This window comes from Prionailurus bengalensis, chromosome A2 (genome assembly GCF_016509475.1).
Source record: "Prionailurus bengalensis isolate Pbe53 chromosome A2, Fcat_Pben_1.1_paternal_pri, whole genome shotgun sequence".
In the NCBI taxonomy this organism is placed as follows: Eukaryota; Metazoa; Chordata; class Mammalia; order Carnivora; family Felidae; genus Prionailurus; species Prionailurus bengalensis.
The window spans coordinates 8,628,770-8,648,626 of NC_057348.1; the positions used below are offsets into that span (position 1 = coordinate 8,628,770).

A 19,857-nucleotide genomic window follows, 5' to 3' on the forward strand; every position below is an offset into this window, starting at 1 on the left:
CCTCTCCAGGTGTGGAGGTATCTCCTATTTTCCTGTTGGTGGGGGTGCTCAATCTGTGTCCCCAGCTGATGGGAGTCCTCACTCCCCAGGTCAGAGAAGGTGGGGTCTACGGGCCCTGGATCTTAGGGGCGGCCGGTTCAGTTTGCAGCGGTGCAGGGTCAAGGAGAGGCAAATACCCAGGGGGCTGGTCGGTGACCTTTATTGCGCTATTCCGAGGCCAGCGCGGGCCCGCCTTGGAAGATTTACTGTGGGAACGTCCGGCGGCCCGGCCCCTTTTTCTACTCCCGGCGCCACTGGCCTTCTCCGCTCCCTTGTGCCGGCCGCGTTTAGCCCTCCAAGGGGCCCGAGGGCCTGAGGCTGGACCCAGAACGGTTGGGAGCTCGCAAGGGCCCGGAAGCACCAGGTGGGTGTGAGCGTGAGCCTAGGACTTCCTCGAACGACTGCGCTTCTTGCTGCGGGATTCAATTAATTTCTGGGAACGCATCTTCAGCGCCGCACGGGTCGCCACGTTGCTCTCTTCCTCCTCACTCTCCTCTTCATCTGCGGAGGGCAGTGAGGGGACCCGGGTTCCCATTCTTGGCTCAGATTTCTCTTCCCCGATTTTACCGCCCCTCCCCTCCCCCTTGGCCCCAGGCCCGGCCTCGGACCACTGTTCCTTGCCCCGCTTGGGCCCCCAGCCCCGCCCCCTTTTCCCTGACCGTACTGACCGAAGAACTTGTCCTTGTGACTGGCGAGGGGCAGAGCGATGCGGGTGTTGTACCGGGGCAGCTTTCCCTCCAGGATGGAGTAGAACTGGAGGGAGGGAGGGAGGGAGAGGGAGAAAAGAGAGTGGGCGGGGTAGAGGCTACAGGGAAGTTCTGTACCCCAACCCTTCCTCACCCCATTCCAAGATGTACCCTGATTCCACGGGAGACCTCTGCCCACCCCTCCGGTTTAGTTTTTCTCGGGCCCAGCCGAATTCTGCGTTCCGAGATACCCAACCCCGCCCCTGGTCCCTGGGGTCCCGCCCCTTGATCCCCGCACACGCAGGCCCCAGCCCTGCCCAGTGGCCTCCCGGTCCCTCTGGAAGGTCTCCCGGCCCCTCAAACCTCACACGTTGCCCCTGAAACTCATTCCCGGCCCATAGGCCTCCTCCCTGGTCTCCCAAGGGGTGTCCCCGGCTCCCTGGTTTTCCGCCCCAGCCCCTGCATCCTCAGCCCCGCCCCCTGGCTGAACCGGCACCTCGCGGTTGGCGAGGTGGTGCACCATCGCGGCAATGTCCTGGCTCTCGAGTTGCGCCTGCAGCTTCAGCAGCTTTTCTTCCACGACGCCCAGCAGGGCTGGCAGATAGTCATCTGCCTTGGGATCCAGCACCTTTCCAGCGAACCTGCCAGCGTCCTGAGGCCGGGGGCGGAGCCGAGTCAGCCCGGGGTGGGGGGGAGGGACCGGCTTTCCCCCTCCAGAACCAGACTTTTGAAGGCGAGGGACCACCAAACAGGGGTGGTACTATCTCCCCTGTGCGGCGGGACCTCTGTTGTCAAGGGGCCAAGCAGGTGAAGGGAGAGCCTCTGAACTCCAGAGGGAAACAACTGGTGGAGCGAGGGGTTTTAGTGGGAGAAGGGAGTATTAACTCGGGAGAAGCCAGAAGAAATGGGACTCTGCTTCCGGCAGGCTGGGGCTTCCCCTGTCTCAGGCCGCCCAGGCATTGCAGTGGGGTCTCTGGGGTTTGGGGTGCGGAGGCAAGGTGGGACTTTCCCGTGAAGCCGGGACAGGCTCTCTGAAGTCCTGAGCCTCTTGAGAAATAAGGGGTTTCTCCGCAGGGACAGGGGTTGGGGACTCTGAGCAGTGGGGGAGGTCTCCCCCTGGAGGCAGGCCTCTGACATCCCGGACAGGGCATAGGGTGGGTCCCCTGGAGTAGGCTCCCCTGAGAAGGGGCGGGAACCCCAGCCTCTTGGGCTGTGGGAGGCTGTGGGCCCAGCTTCCTGCGGGTGAGGCCTACCACGGCGATGTGTTTCATTTTGCCCGCCAGGTGTTCAAGGCCTTCCCTGGCCATCTGCATGGACTGAATGGTGTGTTCCAGCTTATCCTGGGCCTCGGTGCGCCGCTGCTCTTCAGCCTCGAGGCACTCCTGCAACTCAGCCTGCAGCTTCTGCTCGCTACAGGCGATGGGGAGGTCACCGCTGGAGCGCCTTGGAGCCCCGGGGCCCCCGTTCTCTCCCTTGGGCACCGGGGCCTCACCTCACCAGCGTGGTCTCCCCCGAGTACTTGAGGCCTTCGAACTCTCGCTGCAACCTCTGCTTCTCTTGCTTCAGTGTCAGCAGCCTCTGCTTGTTCTTGCTCTTGAGCGCCTCCAAATGCGTGAGGGTGTCGCCCTGTGCCAGGAACCGCCTCACCACCGCCTGCAGGCCGCCCAGCCCTAGTCAGAGGCAGGGCCCCGGGCAGGCCTGGGTGCACCCCCTCCTCCTTTCCCTGGGCACGCGGGACAGATGGCCTAAGCTGGTGGCTTCTGCACAGTGATGCTTCTGGACTCTGTGAGCTAGACTCAGAGCTGCCTGGAGGGTGGGCAGTCCCCAACACACAATTTTTGTGGGGCCCTTGTCTCTATAAGGAATTTGAATCAGGTAAAAACCAGCGTGTGGTGCAGGGCAGCAGAGAACACAGTTGCTTTCCAAAATCAACCTGCCGTCCGTGTTAGGCCTGTGAATCTCGCCCAACCCAGTGAGGAAGCATGGCCAATCTCCGGAGCTATCTGTCCATCAGGTCGATTTCTGGAAAGCTGCCTGGTCACAGTGCCCCAGATGACCCCATAGGTCGGGGTTGCCCTATGGGAGGAGTAGCGAGTGGGAGAGTGTCCAAAGGGGAGAGACTGAACTGGGGTCCAGTGGGACCAGTATCCACCGGCGGGAAACATAGGGTTTAGCAAATTTCAAGGAAAATGCCGCAAAGCATAGGCCCCAGGGCAGGGGCCCAGCTTGCCAAGGGTCTGAGAGTAGCACTGGGCAGTCAGTCTACCATGCCCCGGACCATGTTACAGACACTGGAGACACAGGAGAGACCAAACTCACAGTTCTCACAGAGCTGACATGCCAAAGAAGTTAGTGCTAGCATGAGAGCAAACAGGAGGGGGAATGGTGGCGAGTGTAGACAGCTCGAGGGGGTTTTGCTTGTGAGGAGCGGCAGGAAAACGGGGCAGTAACTGGAGGAGGAAGGAGTGTCTTTTAAGTAGAGGGCAGGCTTGTGTGCTGAGGAAACTGGGCCAGCAGAAAGGGGCGGCTGGGTGTGCTGGCTTCACTGGCCTGGGCTCAGTTTGAGCGTGACTGGAGGGCGGGGAGGGTTGCGGGCAGCGGGCAGCACTCACGTGGGTATCGGCCACGCCGGTGGCTTCCTTGACCTTGCCGAAAAGCATCTCCATCTGGTACATGCTCCAGCGCCGCTTCAGCGTCTCCTCCTTGGCGCGCAGGCTTTGCTGGATCGAATCTTCGGACTGCAGCAGCACGTGCTCTCGCTGGGCCTGCGCGCAGGTCGAGGTCAGGGCTGGGGCTAGCGCTCAGACAAGGATTTAGGGCCGAGGCCCAAGAGGAGTTTCGGGACAGGGGCCCGGGAGGGGGCGGGGCCAGGAGTGCGGGAAAGGGCGGGTCGGGGACCCGCAGCCTCAGAGGCAGGGCAAAGAGGCGGGGTCAGGAGCGAGGGCGGGGCCTGTGAGGAGGGGGCGGGCTAGCAGGCAGGCTCAGCTTTCGGAAGTGGGGGGTATGCAGACGGGGAAGGATGGGGAAGACCCGCGAGTGAGGGGCGGTCCGGAGGTTCTCCAGACGAGGCGATCAGATGGAGGGAGGGCGAGGTCAGGGATGTGGGAGCGGCGCTGGCATCCAGTGGAGGTGGGGGCGGAGTCAGGACCCGTGTGGCGTAGGGCCGGGTCTAGGGTGTGGGCCAACAGTAGGGGTGTGGCTGGGACCGGGCGGGGCCACGTCGGCCCCGCCCCGCCCCTGGACACGCCCACCTTGCGCTCCAAGCGTTGGTTCTGCAGCTTCCTCTCCTCCGCGCGCTTCTTGCACTCGGATAAGTGGCGCTCACGCTTCTTGCGCTCTCGGAACACGGACTCCTCCAAACACTGCAGCTGATTCTGGAGAAACGACAGGGGCACAGCAGGACAAGCTGGGACCTCCCAGGGACCCGGGAGGTAGGTGGGAGGGGCTCGAGGACAGCTGGGGTTCCGATTCTGCGCCCCAGGAGACCGTGGCGCCGGGGCAGGATCCCCGGGGCCCGGCAGGCTGGCACCTTGGCCATGTCCCGGGCCTTGGACGCCTCCTGGTCCACCACCTGCAGTTCTTCTAGTTGACGTTTTGTCTTCACCACCTCGGCCTCCATGAATTTCAGCCGGTTTTCCAAGTGAAGGCTCTCCTCCTGGGGGGTGGGGGGGGGGTGGGACAGGCCTGTGACCGCCGTCCCTGGGCAGGCTGGCCCTCCCGCTTGCCTCCACCCCACCCCCAGACGTCCTGGTCCCTACCTGGAGATGGGCCTTGAGCTGCAGGTATACTCTGGTGATGTGTTCGGCCTCTTCCGCCTTCATCCGGGCCTTCTCCAGGCGGTTCTCCAGGTTCCGCATGGTCTAGAGGGAAGCAAGGATGGGCTGAGTCCCCTCGCCTCTCCAGTTCTCCCAGGTCCCCCCCCCCCCCGCCCCGCCCCCTGCATCTCAACAGCCTCACCTTGGCCACCTCCGTGTTGCCACTTTGCGCCTCTGCCCGCTCCAGCTCGCGTAGGCTGTACCGCAGCCAGAGCTCATCCAGCAACTTCCGCTGCAAACCCACCTGGTGCCGCAGGGCGTCCAGCTGCTTCACCTTCTCTCTCAGCTGGTGCTCCAGGTACTCCAGGGCCTGCTGGGGGGGGGGGGGGGGGAAGGGAGGGGGGCCGAGAGCGGGAGCCTGAACCCTCCCACCTAACCCTCCCTCTCTTCTCCCAGATCTTGTTTCGCATCTCCTGGCCTCAGCAGCATCTGACCTGGTTGATCCCCTCTTCCCGCCCATTGTCTCTTTGGTGGCTGCCAGGACCCCCGCTCCCCAGTGTGCCACACCGGCTGTCTGTCGCTTCTGCATTTCCTTGGACTTGGGAGAGATAGCCTCGCCTCTGTTCACACCCACCCCTCGACGATCCTATCCAGTCTCAGGGTTTTATTTTTTATTTTAGAGACAGAGAGGGTGAGCTTGGCGGGGGGGGGGGGGGGGTGGAAAGAGAGAAAGAGAGGGAGAGAGAGAGAGAGAGAGAGAGAGAGAGAACGAGTGGGGGAGGGCAGGGAGAGAGAGAGAGGGAAAGAATCCTAGGCAGGCTCCGTGCTGACAGATGTGGGGCTCGACCCCTGAACCATGAGATCAGGACCTGAGCCGCAATCAAGAGTTGGACGCTCAACCGACTGAGCCACCCAGGCACCCCTGCTGACTCTCTCGACCTCATCTCCTACAGAGCCCCACTCCCTCCTTCCCGTGCAGCCACACTGGCTGCCTTGTTTCGACCTCAGGGACTTTGTGCTTACTGTTCCCTCTGCCTGGAGCATTTTCCCCACATCATTCCCTGCCTGTCTCACTCTCTGGTCAAATATCACCTTCTTAGAGAGAGGGAGCTTTGCTGACTCCCACCCCCCAATCTAAAGTGCAAACCCCTGGCCCTATCCATCTCTAATAAGACACTCTGTTTTGTTTTATTCATTTCTCCTGTCACTACTGGAAGTTATTTTCTTCCTTTCTTTCTCTTTCTTTCTTTCTTTCTTTCTTTCTTTCTTTCTTTCTTTCTTTCTTTCTTTCTGCTTTCTTTCTTCCCTCCCCACTACGATTCGAAGTTTTGGGGAGTGGAGGTTTGGTCTGGTTTTTTTTGACTGCATACTCCCCAGTACCTAATACCACGCCTAGCACATGGTCGGTGTGGGATAAAGATTAATTGAGCCAATAACTGAATGCCAGCCGGTGTGGAGAAAGGATAGAAGAGGGTGAGACGGGAGGCAGGGAGTCCAGCGGGGAGGGGACACGAGCTGGAGATGAGGGCGGATGAGGGCAGATGGTCTGTGGAGTGGGGTGGGACAAACCTGGCCTGTCCTGTTCTTCAGGTATGGCTTCTCTGACTTCCACTCCCGAATCACTGCCTGGACCATTTTCTCATCTCCCTGCAAGAGGGGAGCTCAGTCACCACACACCCAGCCCACCTGCCCTCGGGGTGCCGCCCTGCCTCTTGGGACCCTCTCGTCCACTTCGGCAGCCTCACCTGGAGCAGGTCCGCCAAATGCAGGTGCAGCGTCCTGGTCTCCTCGTGGAGCTGGTTGATGGTCTTCTGATTTTTCTTGATGGTCCACTGGGTGCTCTCATAAAAGGCCTTCCGGTCACCCTCTGAGTCATGTGAGGTACACAGTCAGTGTCACAGGGGGTGGAGGGCTTCCCAGAGGGAAGCCCTTCCTCTTCTTATCGACTTAATATTGTAACCAGACTTCAGTTGGAGCTCTTATTCTATGTTGGATGCCGGAAAAAGAACTTTCCGAGTATCAAATACCATATGTCAATAGGTATGTATTCATATCCATATCATACCCATTTTAAAAAAGTTTTTATTTACTTAGAGAAAGAAAGAGAGGGAGAATGAGCGGGGCGGGGGGCAGAGAGAGAGAGGTGGAGAGAGAGAATCCCAGGCAGGCCCTGAACGGTCAGCACGGAGCCCGAAGCCGAACGGTGAGATCATGACCTGAGCTGAAACCAAGTGTCATGTGCCTGACTGACTGAGCCACCCAGGTGCCCCCCACATCATACCCATTTACAGATGAGAAGAATGAGGCTCAGGCTTACTAGATTGTTCAAGGTTACAGAACGTCGGATTCCAGAACCCATTCCTTCAACTACTGTGCAAGATAACCTTCTAATAATAACAAAACGATAATGCTAATGGTGTATGTCAGGATTCCCCGACCTTGGCACGACTGACATTTGGGGTGGATAATTACTTGTTTTGAGCTGTCCCATGAACTGTCAGGGGTTGGGCAGTATCCCTAGCCTCTACCCACTAAATGCCAGTAGCACCCCCCTCCCAACAATGTGACAACCAAAAATGTCCCCAGACATTGCCAAATGTCCATTTGGGAGCAAAATAGCCCTCTTCCATTGAAAAACATTGGTTTACACTTTAGAGTGCTTTACTAATGTGCCAGGCACTGTCCTAAGCACGTTATACATTTCAACTATCTGGGGTGCTGTACTCCTATCCCCATTTTATGAACAGAGAAACTGAGACCTAGTAGGTTACTCACAGTCCCCCAAGGTCAAACAGCGTGCGCAGAGCCTAGATTTGAACCCAGCAAATCTGGCTCTAGAATCTATGTTCTTCACCACCCCGTGCGTGATGGGAGTTGACATTACCCAAAAGTATGAACCACAGTCCAGCTGGTTCTGGGCCCAGGGAAGATTTTATAAGAGGGATGAGGAAAACCACGAACGAGTACGGATTTTTGCCTCCAGAAGCTGGTCACCTGGATGAAGGCCGGGGAAAGGCCCTTGTCACACCGTGCCTGGTCGAAGGGCTGGGTGGACACTGTTGACTCCTGATTCTTGGTGCCCTTTCGAGCTATCTTACCTAACACTTGTATCTTCTTTTGTAACTCTGCCACCTGCGCGTTCACAGTGGACGTCCCCCCGCCGGTGTGGAGGGGTCCCGCCTTGGAATGGAGTGGGAGCCAGGCGTGGGCAGCGCCCTTGCCTTGGGGGTGGCGGTGCTTGGCCCGAGTTGGACTGCTCTTGACCTTGGAGGAGGTCGAAGCCTGGTCCTGAGCACGCAGGACGTTGGTTGACGCACCCCAGCACAGGGGAGACGTCATGACTAGGTTGGGGCCTAGAGCCCCTGCGGATTTTAAGGCGGCAACCAGCAATCGCCCCTGTCCGAGATCCGTCGTCGACGCGGGTTCCTCAGGCTCAGGGAGAATGCACTTTCTGACCGCTTGGCGCGGCCTCGCAGCATCTCCCGGTTGCTAGGTAACCTCCGTCCCCTCCTCCTTCCAGCGCTCCCATGGAAACCGCCCGCGTTCCATACCACCACTCTCATTGGCTAGCGCTGCGCAGAGGGGCGGCCCAATAGGGGGCTGGCAAAGCGGCGCCTCAGGATATTGGGGGGAGGGTACTTTGGGGTCACGTGCTTACTTTTTTTTTTTTTTTAAGATTTGGTTTGATTTTTAAGTAACCTGTATACCCAACGTGGGGCTCATACCCAACGTGGGGCTCGTACCCACAGCTCTGATATCAAGAGTCGCAAGCTCCACAAACCGAGCCAGCCAAGTGTCCCCATGTTTTTGTTTTTTTCAATCCCCCTGTCCACCACTCCGCGGGCACTGGAGAGCATTTTTCAGGAACCTTCTTTTCCGGCTGCAGAATCTGCCACTCCCAAGATGGAGGCATCTTGTGCCGCCATTAAGCGGGAATCGTCACAACGATCCCCTCTAAGACTTCAGAGTCCTATTCAAGATGGCCGCCTGTGTTCCAGCCCGTCCCCTCCTCCACTTGCCACTCCCAACATGGCACCCTCGAGTCGCCGTCCCGAGCCGCGCGGCCTGATGTCGGAAGTGACGAGTCCCACACATTTCCGCTTTCTTTTTTCGAGAGGAACAGTTGGCTGCAGAGCCGGGGGGCGCGGTGGATATTGACCTTTGCCCCGGCCTCGTGTAGGTGGTGAACTAGCGCGGGGGGGGGGGGGGGCTCACCCCAATTTCTTACTGGGGGCAGCCGGAGGGTGTGCGTCGGTAGAGAGGGAGACTGTTAACCCCTTCGGCCTATTGGCGGGAATTGGAGAGCTCACCCCCCCCCCCCCCAACAGTGAGCGGAGGTTTTGAGCCACTACTGATAAAAGCAAAGTGAGACTCCCTCTGGCTCAGATTGGGGAGCCCCCACCCCCCTATCGGAAGCACATTGAGCCCCCATTGCCCGGAAGCGATGGAGGAATCCAATTGGCTGGAGGAAGAGGTAACTTCCTCTGGCTGGAAGTAGCCCTCTCCCACTGACCTGCCGTCCCTTTCTTGTCGCAGCGTGGGGAAACAGCACATCTCCCCGCAGCCGGCTTCCTCCTCCCGCCCCCCCCCCCCCCGCCGCCGAACCAGTTTCCGGCCTGCGAGCTTCCGGCGAGATGTTACTGTTGCTGTTGCTGCTGCCCCTGTGCTGGGCCGTGGAGGTCAAGCGACCCCGGGGCGTCTCCCTCACCAGTGAGTCAGCCGCTGGAGGTGGCAGTAGGGTGTGGGAGGGCCCGACTCGAGCTTTCTGCCTCAGTTTCCTGGCCTCTGGGTAGGGAAGGCGGCAATGCTCAGTTGCCGGGTGGGGGGCAGAGGTGCCATTCGACTGAGAGGGCTTCTTCTGGCCCTGGGCTGAGCCCCTTACCCCCGTCCCCAGACCATCACTTCTACGACGAGTCCAAGCCTTTCACTTGCCTGGATGGCTCTGCCACCATCCCTTTTGATCAGGTCAACGATGACTACTGTGACTGTAAGGATGGCTCAGATGAGCCAGGTGAGTTTTTTTTTTTTCCTTAGTTCATTCGTTCATTCATTCATTCATTCTTTCTTTCTTTCATTCATTCGCTCCTGTGTTGTTTGAGTGCCTGGGAGATGCCAGGCCATGTGGTGGTGACCAAGATAGACCCAGCCCTGCCCTCACGTGGCTCCCTGTTGAGTGGGGGAAAGCAGGCACTTAGAAGCAAGTGGTTTGTGGTTTGGCGAGGAGGGCCACTGCGCCCCCGTGGGAGCCCAGAGGGGCCCCCACCTAGCCCGAGGGTCAGAAAGTGAGGTCTCAACTGAATCCCCAAGTGTGCGGACAGTGGAGGTGCCAATATTCGGGGATGGGAGAGCAGGTGGGGTCCAGGGGCGGACAAAGAAGTGGAGGCAAGGGACGGCGGTTGGCATGGCCCTGCTCTGAGCGCCCCGCACGGAGAGGCGGGAGGGGGCATCGGGGGGGGGGGGGTTATTTCAGGCCCTGAGTGTGGGGCTGCCCTTGCTCCCCTTCCTCCGCCTCGGTCACGCTCTCACCTTTCACGCGCTGTCCACGTGCACGTGGGTCGGGGAACGGGGGTCTGCCTGCGGGTGGATGCGGCATGCTGGCCCCGAGCACGGCCCGAAAACTCTCCTCCTCCTCCTCCCGCAGGCACCGCCGCCTGCCCCAATGGCAGTTTCCACTGCACCAACACTGGCTACAAGCCTCTGTACATCGCCTCCCGATGGGTCAACGATGGAGTTTGCGGTGAGTGAGATCCCCCGGGGGCTGGGGTGGGGGGAGGGAGGAAGGAGGAGCCACCGCCAGGGCTGATTGAGTCCGTCCCCCCCCCCCCTTCTGCTCTCAGACTGCTGTGACGGTACAGATGAATACAACAGCGGGATCGTCTGTGAGAATACCTGCAAGTACGTGGGTGATGCCCCCTGCTCCCTGGACCTGGCCTCACCCCCCGGCCAGGGAACCAAGCCCCTCTCTTTCCTGCTTTCGTGTATCCGTACCACGCGTCTCGTGAACGAATGCCACATTGCCACATGACCTCGGGCCCAGAAGCGGGTGCAGTTGTTTCCCTATTCAACAGATGAGGAGACTCCAGCGTAGAATGCTAAAAGTGACTTCCCCGGGTGTTCCTGTAGCTGGGAGATTTCCGAGCCGGGACTCGAACCCAGGCTCGGTCCAGCGCGGGACTCCGATCTTTCAATTGCTGCACTCTTGCGGCAGGACCGGAAACCTGAAAGGCCCCCAGGCAGGTGGCCTAAACCCCAGAAGCCAGCTGAGTACGAGGCCGTAGGGAGTGGCAGGCGTTATGGCTTCTGAAGGGACAGTTGCCCCTTGACTCCTGTCAGTTGAGGGCGGATGGCCAAGCTACATTTCATTTTTCGGAGAAGCTGGAAGTCCCAGTACTTCGGTAAACTCACCTGACGGACGATCGTTTAAGTACGGGCTGGGTCAGGTGCAACACAGTCAGTGATCTTTTCGTCTGGGAATCTGTGATTTCCGTGCTTTTCTTTCTCTTTTGGGAGCCGACTTCTAGCCCCACATCCCAGCATTCCCCAGCCCCTTCCCTAGATCCCTAGAGTGGCTGAGGCTCTGACCACTGTGTTCCCTCCCAAGGACAGGGGTGATGGGCTCTGAAGCCAAGAGAGCCTGGGGAAGGGGGGGAGGAGGGTTTGCCTTTGATGTTCCCAATGGGGAGGGGGGCCAGGGAGCAGCAGATAGGGGGCTGGGCCCTTTTGGAAGAGGCAGACCTGGTGAGCCCTAAGGGCGTCCTTAGTGGTGCCTGTGTGTCCCCTGCCCCGCAGAGAGAAGGGCCGTAAGGAGAGAGAGACTCTACAGCAGATGGCAGAGGTCACCCGAGAGGGGTTCCGCTTGAAGAAGATTCTTATTGAAGACTGGAAGAAGGCTCGGGAGGAGAAGCAGGTGAGGGACCCCTTGGGGCGGACCCAGGACCATCTGGGCCCTGAGGCCTGGAGCCATGGGCTGGCGAGGCTGGGTTGGATTGACTCCCGCCCCTGACTGGCGGCGTCCCGGGGCCAGTGACCGTCTGTCCGCTGGGTGTTTAGCCATCGGTGAAGCCATTCCCAAGTGCTGGTCAGTACAGGTGTCCACCAGGGCCTCGGGCGGCAGGCTGATGTGGGCTCAGAGGAGCGCCCCTCCTGCCTCTGAGAACAGGGGCGACGCCTCTCTGCATCCTGGTTCCGTGGTACCATCATCTGTAAGATGAGGCCGGTGACCATGTGACCTCCCGGTTCTTGGGGGAGGACTCAGGACATTGTCCGAGCAGCCGGGTTGGTCCAATAGGGTGAGTGCCGCGGGGACTGGAGGAAACGGTGTCCCCGGGCATGTGTCTCTTCCTCCCCTGCCTGCCACCCCCTTGGCTGTTAGATGGGTCAGAATCCTCCACCTGCTCCCGGACTCCTGCCAGACCGCACAAGGGCTTCAGCTGTATTTTGCTGCCCAGGGAAGGTTCCAGATCTTTCTCACCTCCGTGCCCTGGCCAGTGAGGTCCCTCCCGAGCTTGGGGTGGGGAGGGCAGCAGAGTCCTTTCTGACTTCAGGGGCGAGTGGGGGCGCCATGCAGTGAGGTTGGCTCCAAGTGACCTTTGCCCTCCTGGAAGCAGGCCCGGCTGAGGTGTTGGCCGAGGTCTGAGGAGGAAAATGATCCCGTGGGGGTTGGGCTAAGACCCTTCAGCTTGGGGCCCCATCCACGCGGCATGCTCGTCCCTTCTCAGAATGTCCACAGAGGCCCAGGATGTGCCGTGTACGGGGCCCGAGATTGCAAGCAGACCTGGAACTCCCTCAAGGGCAGGTCGTCCGATGAGAGGAACAGACGACAAAGTGACACCCAGGGCCCCTGGAAAAAGGGACATTTGGGGCTATGAGGCATAGAGGAGACCCGTGCCCGCCTCGTCTCCCTCCTCCCCCGTTGTGGGGCCAGGAAGCAGGGAAGGCCCCCGGAGGAGGAGGAGGCGGCGGCCTCTGTCTAAAGCGAAGTCCGTAGGGTCATATAGAATTGGCCACGCAGAGCGCTCTGGACGGGGGGGAAAGCACGTGTGAAGGATTGGAGGCAGAGAGCATTTGGGGCCGTCTAACTTGTTGGGGGAGCCGTGGGCTACAGTCCGAGATAGCCGTGGGCAGATGCCGCAGAGGTGGGCCCGGTGATACGGGACCTCGGGGGCCACGTTGGGGCGTTCGGGTCTCTCTCCGGCGAGCCGTGGGGAGCCACACGAAGGGGGAGATCCAGGGAGGTGCGGGGGGGGGGGCCAGGTCGCCTGTGGCCGCCGGGTGGTGTGGCGGGGGGGGGGGGGGGAGGGCGGCGCTCGGGAGGAGGAGGGCAGCGCGCGAGGAGAGGTGGAGCGGCGTGTCTTTGGCCCACGCAGGAGAAGCTCGCCGAGCTGCAGGCCGGAAAGAAGTCCCTGGAGGACGAGGTGGAGGTGCTGCGAATGGCAAAGGAGGAGGCTGAGAAGCCAGAGAAGGAGGCCAAGGACCGGCACCAGAAGCGGTGGGAAGGTGCGTCATGGGGTTGGCCGTGGCTGGCCCGTGTCTCCTGCCCGGGAAGAGCCTGGGCCCGGGAGACTCTTGCTCGTTATCGTTATCCGCTGTTTCTTGCGTCTACCAGCCTCTATTTTTTTTCACTTACTTATCTTGAGAGAGAGAGCGCGCGCGCGCGCGCCCGCGCACACGTGAGCAGGGGAGGGGCAGAGAGGGAGAGAGAGAATCCCAAGCAGCTCTGTGCTGTCAGCGCAGAGCCCGATGCGGGGCTCAGCCCCACAAACCTGACCTGAGCCGAGATCGAGAGTCAGGTGCTCAACCGGCCGAGCCACGCAGGCGCCCCGTGTGTCTACCGACTTTTGATCGTGGTGCCTCTGCTCCCCACGCCCCTCGTTGCCTTTGCCTGTCAGTCATCGGATTTGAAGCTCGTTGGTAGGAATCCTTTGCAGCTCAGCAGAAGTGATTGTGTTCTGGGAGGAGAGGGTTTCCTTTCTGCCAGCCGCGTGGGAACACTACCTTCGGTGTGGGGGGAGGGGGTCTCCCGAGTCCAGATCGAAGGCTGGAGATCCCTCTCAGGCAGAGTGAGCCGAGGTGTGAGCACAGGCTAGGTGATCTCTGGTCCAGTCTCTCCTTAAGGGGATGGCCCTGAGGGGGTCACAGCTTAGTTACCCCTTAATGGGGCGGGGGCGGCTCTCCTCCCCACCTGGGGCTTTGATTTCCGCTCTCCCTGTGTCCCATGTTCTCATCCAGACAGACATCCCCATTTGCCAGGAGCTTCGTGCTTTTTTCCCTTCCTGAGTTGTTCTTCGTCCCGGCAATCTATGTCACCTTGGTTGCTTGGAGGTGGTTTTTTATGCTTTGTCCAGCACTTTCTCGCCTGTGGCGGGTTGTGCTGCCATTATGGGAAGTCAGAAGCCTTGGCCCCGGTTCTCATAGTCTGTCCAGTGGGGTCACGCTGTGGCAGCAGATAGTGGGGGGGGGGGGGGGGACGGGCGGACAGGAGGCCACACCGGACCAGTTGAAGGACGTAGCATTGCCGGAAGGACTTGGAAGCGTGGCCCTAGCTGCTCATAGGGCTGGTAACCAGGAGTCGGGCAGCCTGACTCTGAGTCCACACTGATGGTTCCCATCTCCCCGACTGCATTCTCTGTCCGTCTGTCTGCCCTGGCTGCTCATAGTCAGTAATCCGGGAGTTCCACCAGCCAGCATTGGTGGAGTGGCTGCTACGTGCCAGGCACACCGCAGGTGCCCGTGGTTCAGCACCGAACAAGGTGGAGAAAGCCGCTGCCTGCTGAGGGGAGGAGTGAGCCAGGCAGGGGGCACAGGTGCAAAGGTCCTGAGGCGGCGTCGCGTCTGGTTTCTAAGGAGCAGCAAGGAGGCCCTGTGGCTGGAGAGAATGAATGAGAGTGTGGAGGGAGACCAGGGCAGGGCCTTGGGGACCATGGGGAGGGCTTTTACCCCAAGTGAGGTGGGAGCCGTAGAGCATTCAGAGCAGCGGAGGACCAGAAGCCAGGAAGCCAGGGAGGAGCTGATCGCGTTGGTGCAGGCGAGCGAAGAGGGGCTGGACCGGAGTGGGGGGCGCAGGGGTGGAGAGAAGTGGGCAGGTTCTGGATACGACCTGAAGGCAGACTGGAGCTGTTGTGCCCCGCCTGGGGCAGGTGAACAGGGAGGCCTCCCGTCCAGAATCCTCGTGGCGTCTGCGGACTCCCTTTTTCCTCCCCTCAGCACGGGCTGTTTCTGCCCCCAGCCCCTGGCTTCCCCCGTCCGCTGCTCTTTGGAGACCCTGGGCTTTGTTATCTCCCCTCTTTCCCTGGCAGTCTCCAGCTAGAAGCACGCTCAGGCTCTGGTGGTCAAATGGCTGTCCCCAAGCCCTGCCTTCCTCTCCCCGCTGTGACGTTGGGGAGTCTCTTCCCCGCAATCTGGTGGACGCTGACCTTGCTAAACCTTTTTGCGTTTCTGCCCCTGGCTCTGCGCTTTGCCGGCCCGGTAACCGTGGGCAGGTCCCTTCGTCCGGCCTCATGTGTGAGAGGGGCACAGTGCCAGCCTGGTCTGCTGGGACACTGCGGGGTCTCCGGGGGGGGGGGGGACCCACAGCGTGGCAGAGGAGACGCCGCTTGCCCGGCTAAAGAGGGCTGAGTTGAGGGCTGGTATACAGTATGAGCTTAGTAATTGCAGCTGCGTTGTGGCCTCTCTCCCTCCCCCCCGGCCTACGTGGGGGGGGAGGCGCCGTCGGAGCAGAGGCACAGCTGTGGCCCCTTGTCCAGCGTCCACCGGCCGCAGCCCAGTTCCTGCTCTGGTGGGGCTGGCTTTCCCTTTTCCTGAGACGCTCCCTGCCACCCCCCCACCCCCATAAGCCTTCCTGGCTTGGCCACACCCCACCCCGGAGCCCAGCTGGAGCCCAGTGGGCCTGGTGGGGTGCGCTGGCTGCTTCTCAAGGGGGGCCTCCCGGACACGGGAAGCCTACGCCTGGTCTCCCCCCTGCCCTTGTGCGGTCTGCCAGCCCCTTCTTGTCGGGGCAGGGCCGGTCTCGGGGTGGCGAGTGACAGAGCTGGTCCCTCCACAGAGCAGCAGGCTGCCTCCAAGGCCCAGCGGGAACAGGAGCTGGCAGCCAGTGCCTTCCAGGAGCTGGACGACAATATGGATGGGTTGTGAGTCGGCCTGGCCTGTCCCGGATCCGGGGCTCCCTCTTCCCACCTCCCCCTACCCCACGCCCCAGCCCCACCTCCCCTTCGAGTCCTCAGCTAGTCCCAGATTATATCTGAGCGAGCCTCTGCTCGCTCAGGTATAAAGTGGGTCCAGGAAAACCTTGAGGGTAGGAGGTGAAGGAAACTACCCCCTCGAGGAGCCAGGCGAGGTGACTGGGGGTCCCATTACTTTTCCCAAGTCTATTCTGTGGCCTGGGACTCTTTGACGAAAGCCAGACCCCTTCCAGTCCCACTGTGCCCCTGAGCTCGCTGGCCGGCCCCAGGCTAACGGCTGAGTGGAGGGTGGGCTGCTGGGAAGAGGGAGTCTGTCTCTCCTGGGAGCCCCTGGAGGGTTGTGGGGTCCTCAGGATGGGGTAGGAGACGGGGGACTGGGCCCCACTCTGACCCCAAGGCCAGAGCTCACCCTCTCCCACCTTGTGCTGCCCTCCCCACCTTTGAGGTCCTAAAACAAGTTCTGGGGAGGGGTCCTGGTTGGGGGGTTAGCAGGTAGCTGGCCCGGAGCCAGCGGGCCTCACCCCTCCGTCGGCCTCTGCCTGCACCCCTGCAGGGTCTCAGTCGCTGAGCTGCAGTCCCATCCAGAGCTGGACACGGATGGTGACGGGGCCCTGTCCGAAGGGGAGGCTCAGGTATCTCTTCCTCCTCCTTGTCCTGGGACTTGCGGAGGGCATCGCCCTAGGGTGACCTCAGGGCCGGGAGGCGGGGGGAAGGGGGGGACAGGCTGGCTAAGGACTGTCCTCAGGGCCCCACCTGACCTTGCCTGCATGAGGCAAGAGGGTAGCAGCCCTGCTTTCCTCCCTGTCCTTTGGGACCTGGTGGCACCACACAGGGGCCACGGGGGCATCTGGTTAGGAAAGCGCCCCATGGTGCTCCCCCAAGTGCGTGTATGCACTCTGCCCCCCTGGCATGCGGGTCGTGGCTCCCTGGCCTAGCCGGGTCTGGATCCCTGTTGCTGGGTCCTTCCCTGCCTTGCCTGGGCCTCTGCCTCTCCCTGAGGGCCCAGCGGCCTCGGGCACTTGTGTTCTGTAGCCCCCTCTCCCTCTCTGTCCATCGGTTTCTCTCCCTGGCCTCTCCAGCCCTCACCCCCACCTGCCCCCCTCCTCTGGGTCCCCTCCTCTTTCCCTCGGGCCGGTGCTGCCCCCTTCAGCCTGTTCCACTACAGCCGGCCGGGCCCGGGCCTGGCCATGGGTGGTCAGGGCCCATCCGTGCCTGGCACCGTGGCCTGAGGCCCCCCTCGAGAGTGCCTGGGGCACAGGGGGGCACGCGGAAGCCCTGACGTTGACGCCACCCCCGACACGCACACAGGCCCTTCTTGGGGGAGACATTCAAAGTGACGCTGCTGCCTTCTATGACCGCGTCTGGGCTGCCGTCAGGGACAAGTACCGGCCTGAGGTCAGTGGGGGTAGGAGAGGGGATGCGGCACCCCCTCCCCGCCCAGTCTCTCCCCCCCCCCCCCCACCGCTCCACCCCCCCCCCCGACCAGTGCCTCACAAAGGAACTGCCTCTGGTTCTGGCGCAGGGCCACCCTGGCCAGCTGGGTGACCCGAGCACCCTCCGTGGAGGCCCCCCCCACACAGCTAATCTGTCCCTCCCTCCAGGCCCCTTGGGAGGGGTGGAGTCACCGAGGCCGCCCATTGGGTGATGGTGTGAGCTGGGACCCGAGCCACGGCCGAGTCCGTGGCACGACTGCCCGCACCCCCACCAGGTACTGCCCACCAGCCCCCCGCCCGCACCTTCGGAGCCTGACCTGACGGAGCCCAAGGAGGAGCGGCCTCCGGTGCCCTCACCACCCATGGAAGAGGAGGAAGAGGAGGAGGAGGAAGAAGAGACAGAGGACGAAGAAGAGGACGAAGAGGAGGAAGAAGATTCCCAGGTGCAGGGGGAGCAGCCCAAGGTGTGTGTTTGGGGGAGAAGGGGGGTGACTGGGGGGGGGCCGGGTCACTCGCTGACTCTGCCCCTCCCCCAGGAGGCCCCGCCCCCACTGGTGCCCCCGCAGCCTGCAGCCAGCCCCCCGAAGAGGACAAAATGCCACCCTACGATGAGCAGACGCAGGCCTTCATTGATGGTGAGGGCTGGGCAGGGGAGGGAGGGGACTGTGTCCAAACCTGTGCCCCTACGACCTGTACCCGCAGGGGCCCGTGAAGCTGGCCTCACTTGGTTCCCAAGGTGGGCTCGCCTTGGCCCTGAGCAAGCCTGGCGGGGGGGCGGGGGGGGGGGTTGGGCCATCCTGGAGGGGGCATTTGGAACTGGAGAAACCATCGCCACCCCTATCAGCCCCGGGGGGCCCTCTCCTGCCTCTCCGGCTGCGGCTTGTTTGCGGCTTGTTTGTGTCGTAGGGTTGGCGGGTGAGGAGCCAGCTAGGCCCCGAGAGTGCTGGCCCCGCTCCCTCAGGGGTTGAGAGCCTGGGCAGCGGGGTGGGGTCTGCTGGCGGGAGCGGGTGTATCTGCGGCCCCCCCCTCCCTCTTCTTCCCGGATGGGGCCTGGGGCACCTCTGACCTCCCCCGACACTGCCCATCCCCTCCAGCCGCCCAGGAGGCCCGCAACAAGTTTGAGGACGCCGAGCGGTCCTTGAGGGACATGCAGGAGTCCATCAGGTAAGGCGGGCGGGGTCTGGCTACAGCAGGGCTGGGTTTCCAAGGCCGCCGAGCTCCCCAGAGGAGGTGTAATGGGAAGTTGCCCAGGCAACCTCTGCTGAGTAGTGGCTCCTGCAGGGAGGGTCCCCAGACGTCCAGCCCCCGAGTGGCAGCGGGCTGCCGGAGTGGGCCTTCCCGTGCTGTCCTGAATGAGGCTGTGGCGCACCCGGCTGCCCCTTACCTGCTTGGCCTCCCCTTCCAGGAACTTGGAGCAGGAGATTTCCTTTGACTTTGGCCCCAACGGAGAGTTCGCCTACCTGTACAGCCAGTGCTACGAGCTCACCACCAACGAGTGCGCCCCCCCCCCGCCCCCCCCAGGCCAGCGGGGTGGGAGGCGGGGCCTGGGCCAGGACCCAGGGGAGTGGGCGCAGGGGCTGCCTTAAGGGCGGTCAGTGGAGTTTGGGGCGTCCGTGTGGGCACGTTGAGGAGGCCGGGGCCCTGTGTCCCCTGCCCACCACCCCCTTCTTGTGACAGGTACGTCTACCGGCTCTGCCCCTTCAAGCTCGTCTCACAGAAACCCAAACTCGGCGGCTCCCCCACCAGCCTCGGGTGAGTGGGCTCAGACTGGGCTCCCTTTCCCCGGCCCCCCTCCCCCATACCCCCCCCCCCCCCCCACTGAGCCCGCCCCGCTCTCCCGCAGCACCTGGGGCTCGTGGGCTGGCCCCGACCACGACAAGTTCAGCGCCATGAAGTACGAGCAGGGGACGGGCTGCTGGCAGGGCCCCAACCGCTCCACCACTGTGAGTGCCCGAGGGCCTTTGGGGGGTGCCGCGGGGGCCCCGTCCCGCCCAATCCCACCCGAGCCCCTTCCCGCCCGCCCCAGGTGCGCCTGCTGTGTGGCAAGGAGACGGTGGTGACCAGCACCACGGAGCCCAGTCGCTGCGAGTACCTCATGGAGCTGATGACGCCGGCCGCCTGCCCGGAGCCACCGCCCGAACAGCCCACCGAAGGCGACCACGACGAGCTCTAGCCCTCCTGGGCGCGGAGGTGGGCAGGGAGCGGGGGTGCGGCCAGGCGCCAGGAACACAGACCCGGGCGGCCGCCGCTTCTCTCCCCGCCCGTGCGCCTCCAACCCCCTCTCTCTCACTTGATCTCTCTCTGGTTCCAGAACCTCAAGGCATGGAAATAGCCCCAGCGGTGCCGCCCGCCCGCCTGCTCCTCAGTCATGGACCAGGGCCCGCCCCTCCGGTCTCCTCGTCCTCACGGTGGGGCCAGAAACCGCGCGGAGCTTTGTGCCCTGCTCTCGGGGGTCGGGCAGGGCACGGCCACGTTCCCAGGCCCCGGCGGCCTCCAGGGGTGGAGTAGAGGAGTTCGCCCTCCGTGGGTGCCCCCCTCCCTACCCTGCCCAGGGTGTCTGCCTCCCTCCTGGTGGGGACGAGTGGCTTGACCTGTGACCTCAAAACAATAAACGTGATCCCCCAACCAGGTCGCGTCTGTCTTGCTTTGCTCCGGTCTGGAACGGACCCCTGGGATGGGCAGAGGGCGGAAGGCAGGGCCGGCTCCGCAGTTAGGGTCTCACCAGCCCCCCATCTCTGCGATGGCAGCGAAGCCCAGCACCACAGGA

The 19,857-nt window shown here is 62.3% G+C and overlaps 2 protein-coding genes and 1 long non-coding RNA gene across 4 annotated transcripts; 2 read left to right on the forward strand and 1 right to left on the reverse strand.

Moving 5' to 3' along the window:
* Nucleotides 1-183: 183 nt before the first annotated feature.
* ODAD3 (outer dynein arm docking complex subunit 3) lies at nt 184-8,410 on the reverse strand. 2 transcript variants are annotated; one of them, XM_043586612.1, is made up of 13 exons: nt 7,579-8,410; nt 6,226-6,347; nt 6,050-6,127; nt 4,683-4,853; nt 4,484-4,585; nt 4,255-4,380; nt 3,977-4,099; nt 3,338-3,490; nt 2,218-2,378; nt 1,979-2,135; nt 1,222-1,377; nt 708-792; nt 184-540 (listed from the first exon to the last, which is right to left on the reverse strand). In XM_043586612.1, the coding sequence occupies exons 1-13, from the start codon at nt 7,817-7,819 to the stop codon at nt 422-424; spliced, it is 1,794 nt and encodes a 597-aa protein (XP_043442547.1). In that variant the 5' UTR covers nt 7,820-8,410; the 3' UTR covers nt 184-421. The 2 variants fall into 2 exon arrangements, with proteins under 2 accessions (XP_043442547.1, XP_043442548.1); XM_043586613.1 differs by lacking the exon at nt 1,222-1,377.
* Nucleotides 4,045-6,176, forward strand: LOC122486902. Its single transcript, XR_006298268.1, has 4 exons — nt 4,045-4,156; nt 4,728-4,838; nt 4,937-5,171; nt 6,071-6,176. It is a non-coding gene; the product is annotated as an uncharacterized LOC122486902 (long non-coding RNA).
* A 123-nt stretch (nt 8,411-8,533) lies between the features above and the next one.
* On the forward strand, nt 8,534-19,718 carry PRKCSH (protein kinase C substrate 80K-H). Its single transcript, XM_043586614.1, is given in 19 exon segments — nt 8,534-8,656; nt 9,017-9,190; nt 9,375-9,491; nt 10,122-10,217; nt 10,318-10,375; nt 11,270-11,387; nt 12,847-12,976; nt 15,522-15,606; nt 16,211-16,289; nt 16,966-17,052; nt 17,366-17,554; nt 17,627-17,663; nt 17,666-17,725; nt 18,185-18,254; nt 18,496-18,585; nt 18,768-18,842; nt 18,934-19,033; nt 19,117-19,280; nt 19,402-19,718. Coding segments are annotated over 17 exon segments (1,614 nt in total). The 5' UTR covers nt 8,534-8,656; nt 9,017-9,114; the 3' UTR covers nt 19,264-19,280; nt 19,402-19,718.
* Nucleotides 19,719-19,857: the final 139 nt, after the last annotated feature.

Bases quoted from the DNA above. Each gene is read 5' to 3' on its own strand.
- ODAD3 (XM_043586612.1), bottom strand. From the start codon at position 7,819: ATGACGTCTCCCCTGTGCTGGGGTGCGTCAACCAACGTCCTGCGTGCT. The intron at 1,378-1,978 runs GTAGGCCTCACC...CCCCGGCCTCAG, and splicing joins AAATGAAACACATCGCCGTG to GACGCTGGCAGGTTCGCTGG. The intron at 793-1,221 runs GTGCCGGTTCAG...CCCTCCCTCCAG, and splicing joins ACCACCTCGCCAACCGCGAG to TTCTACTCCATCCTGGAGGG.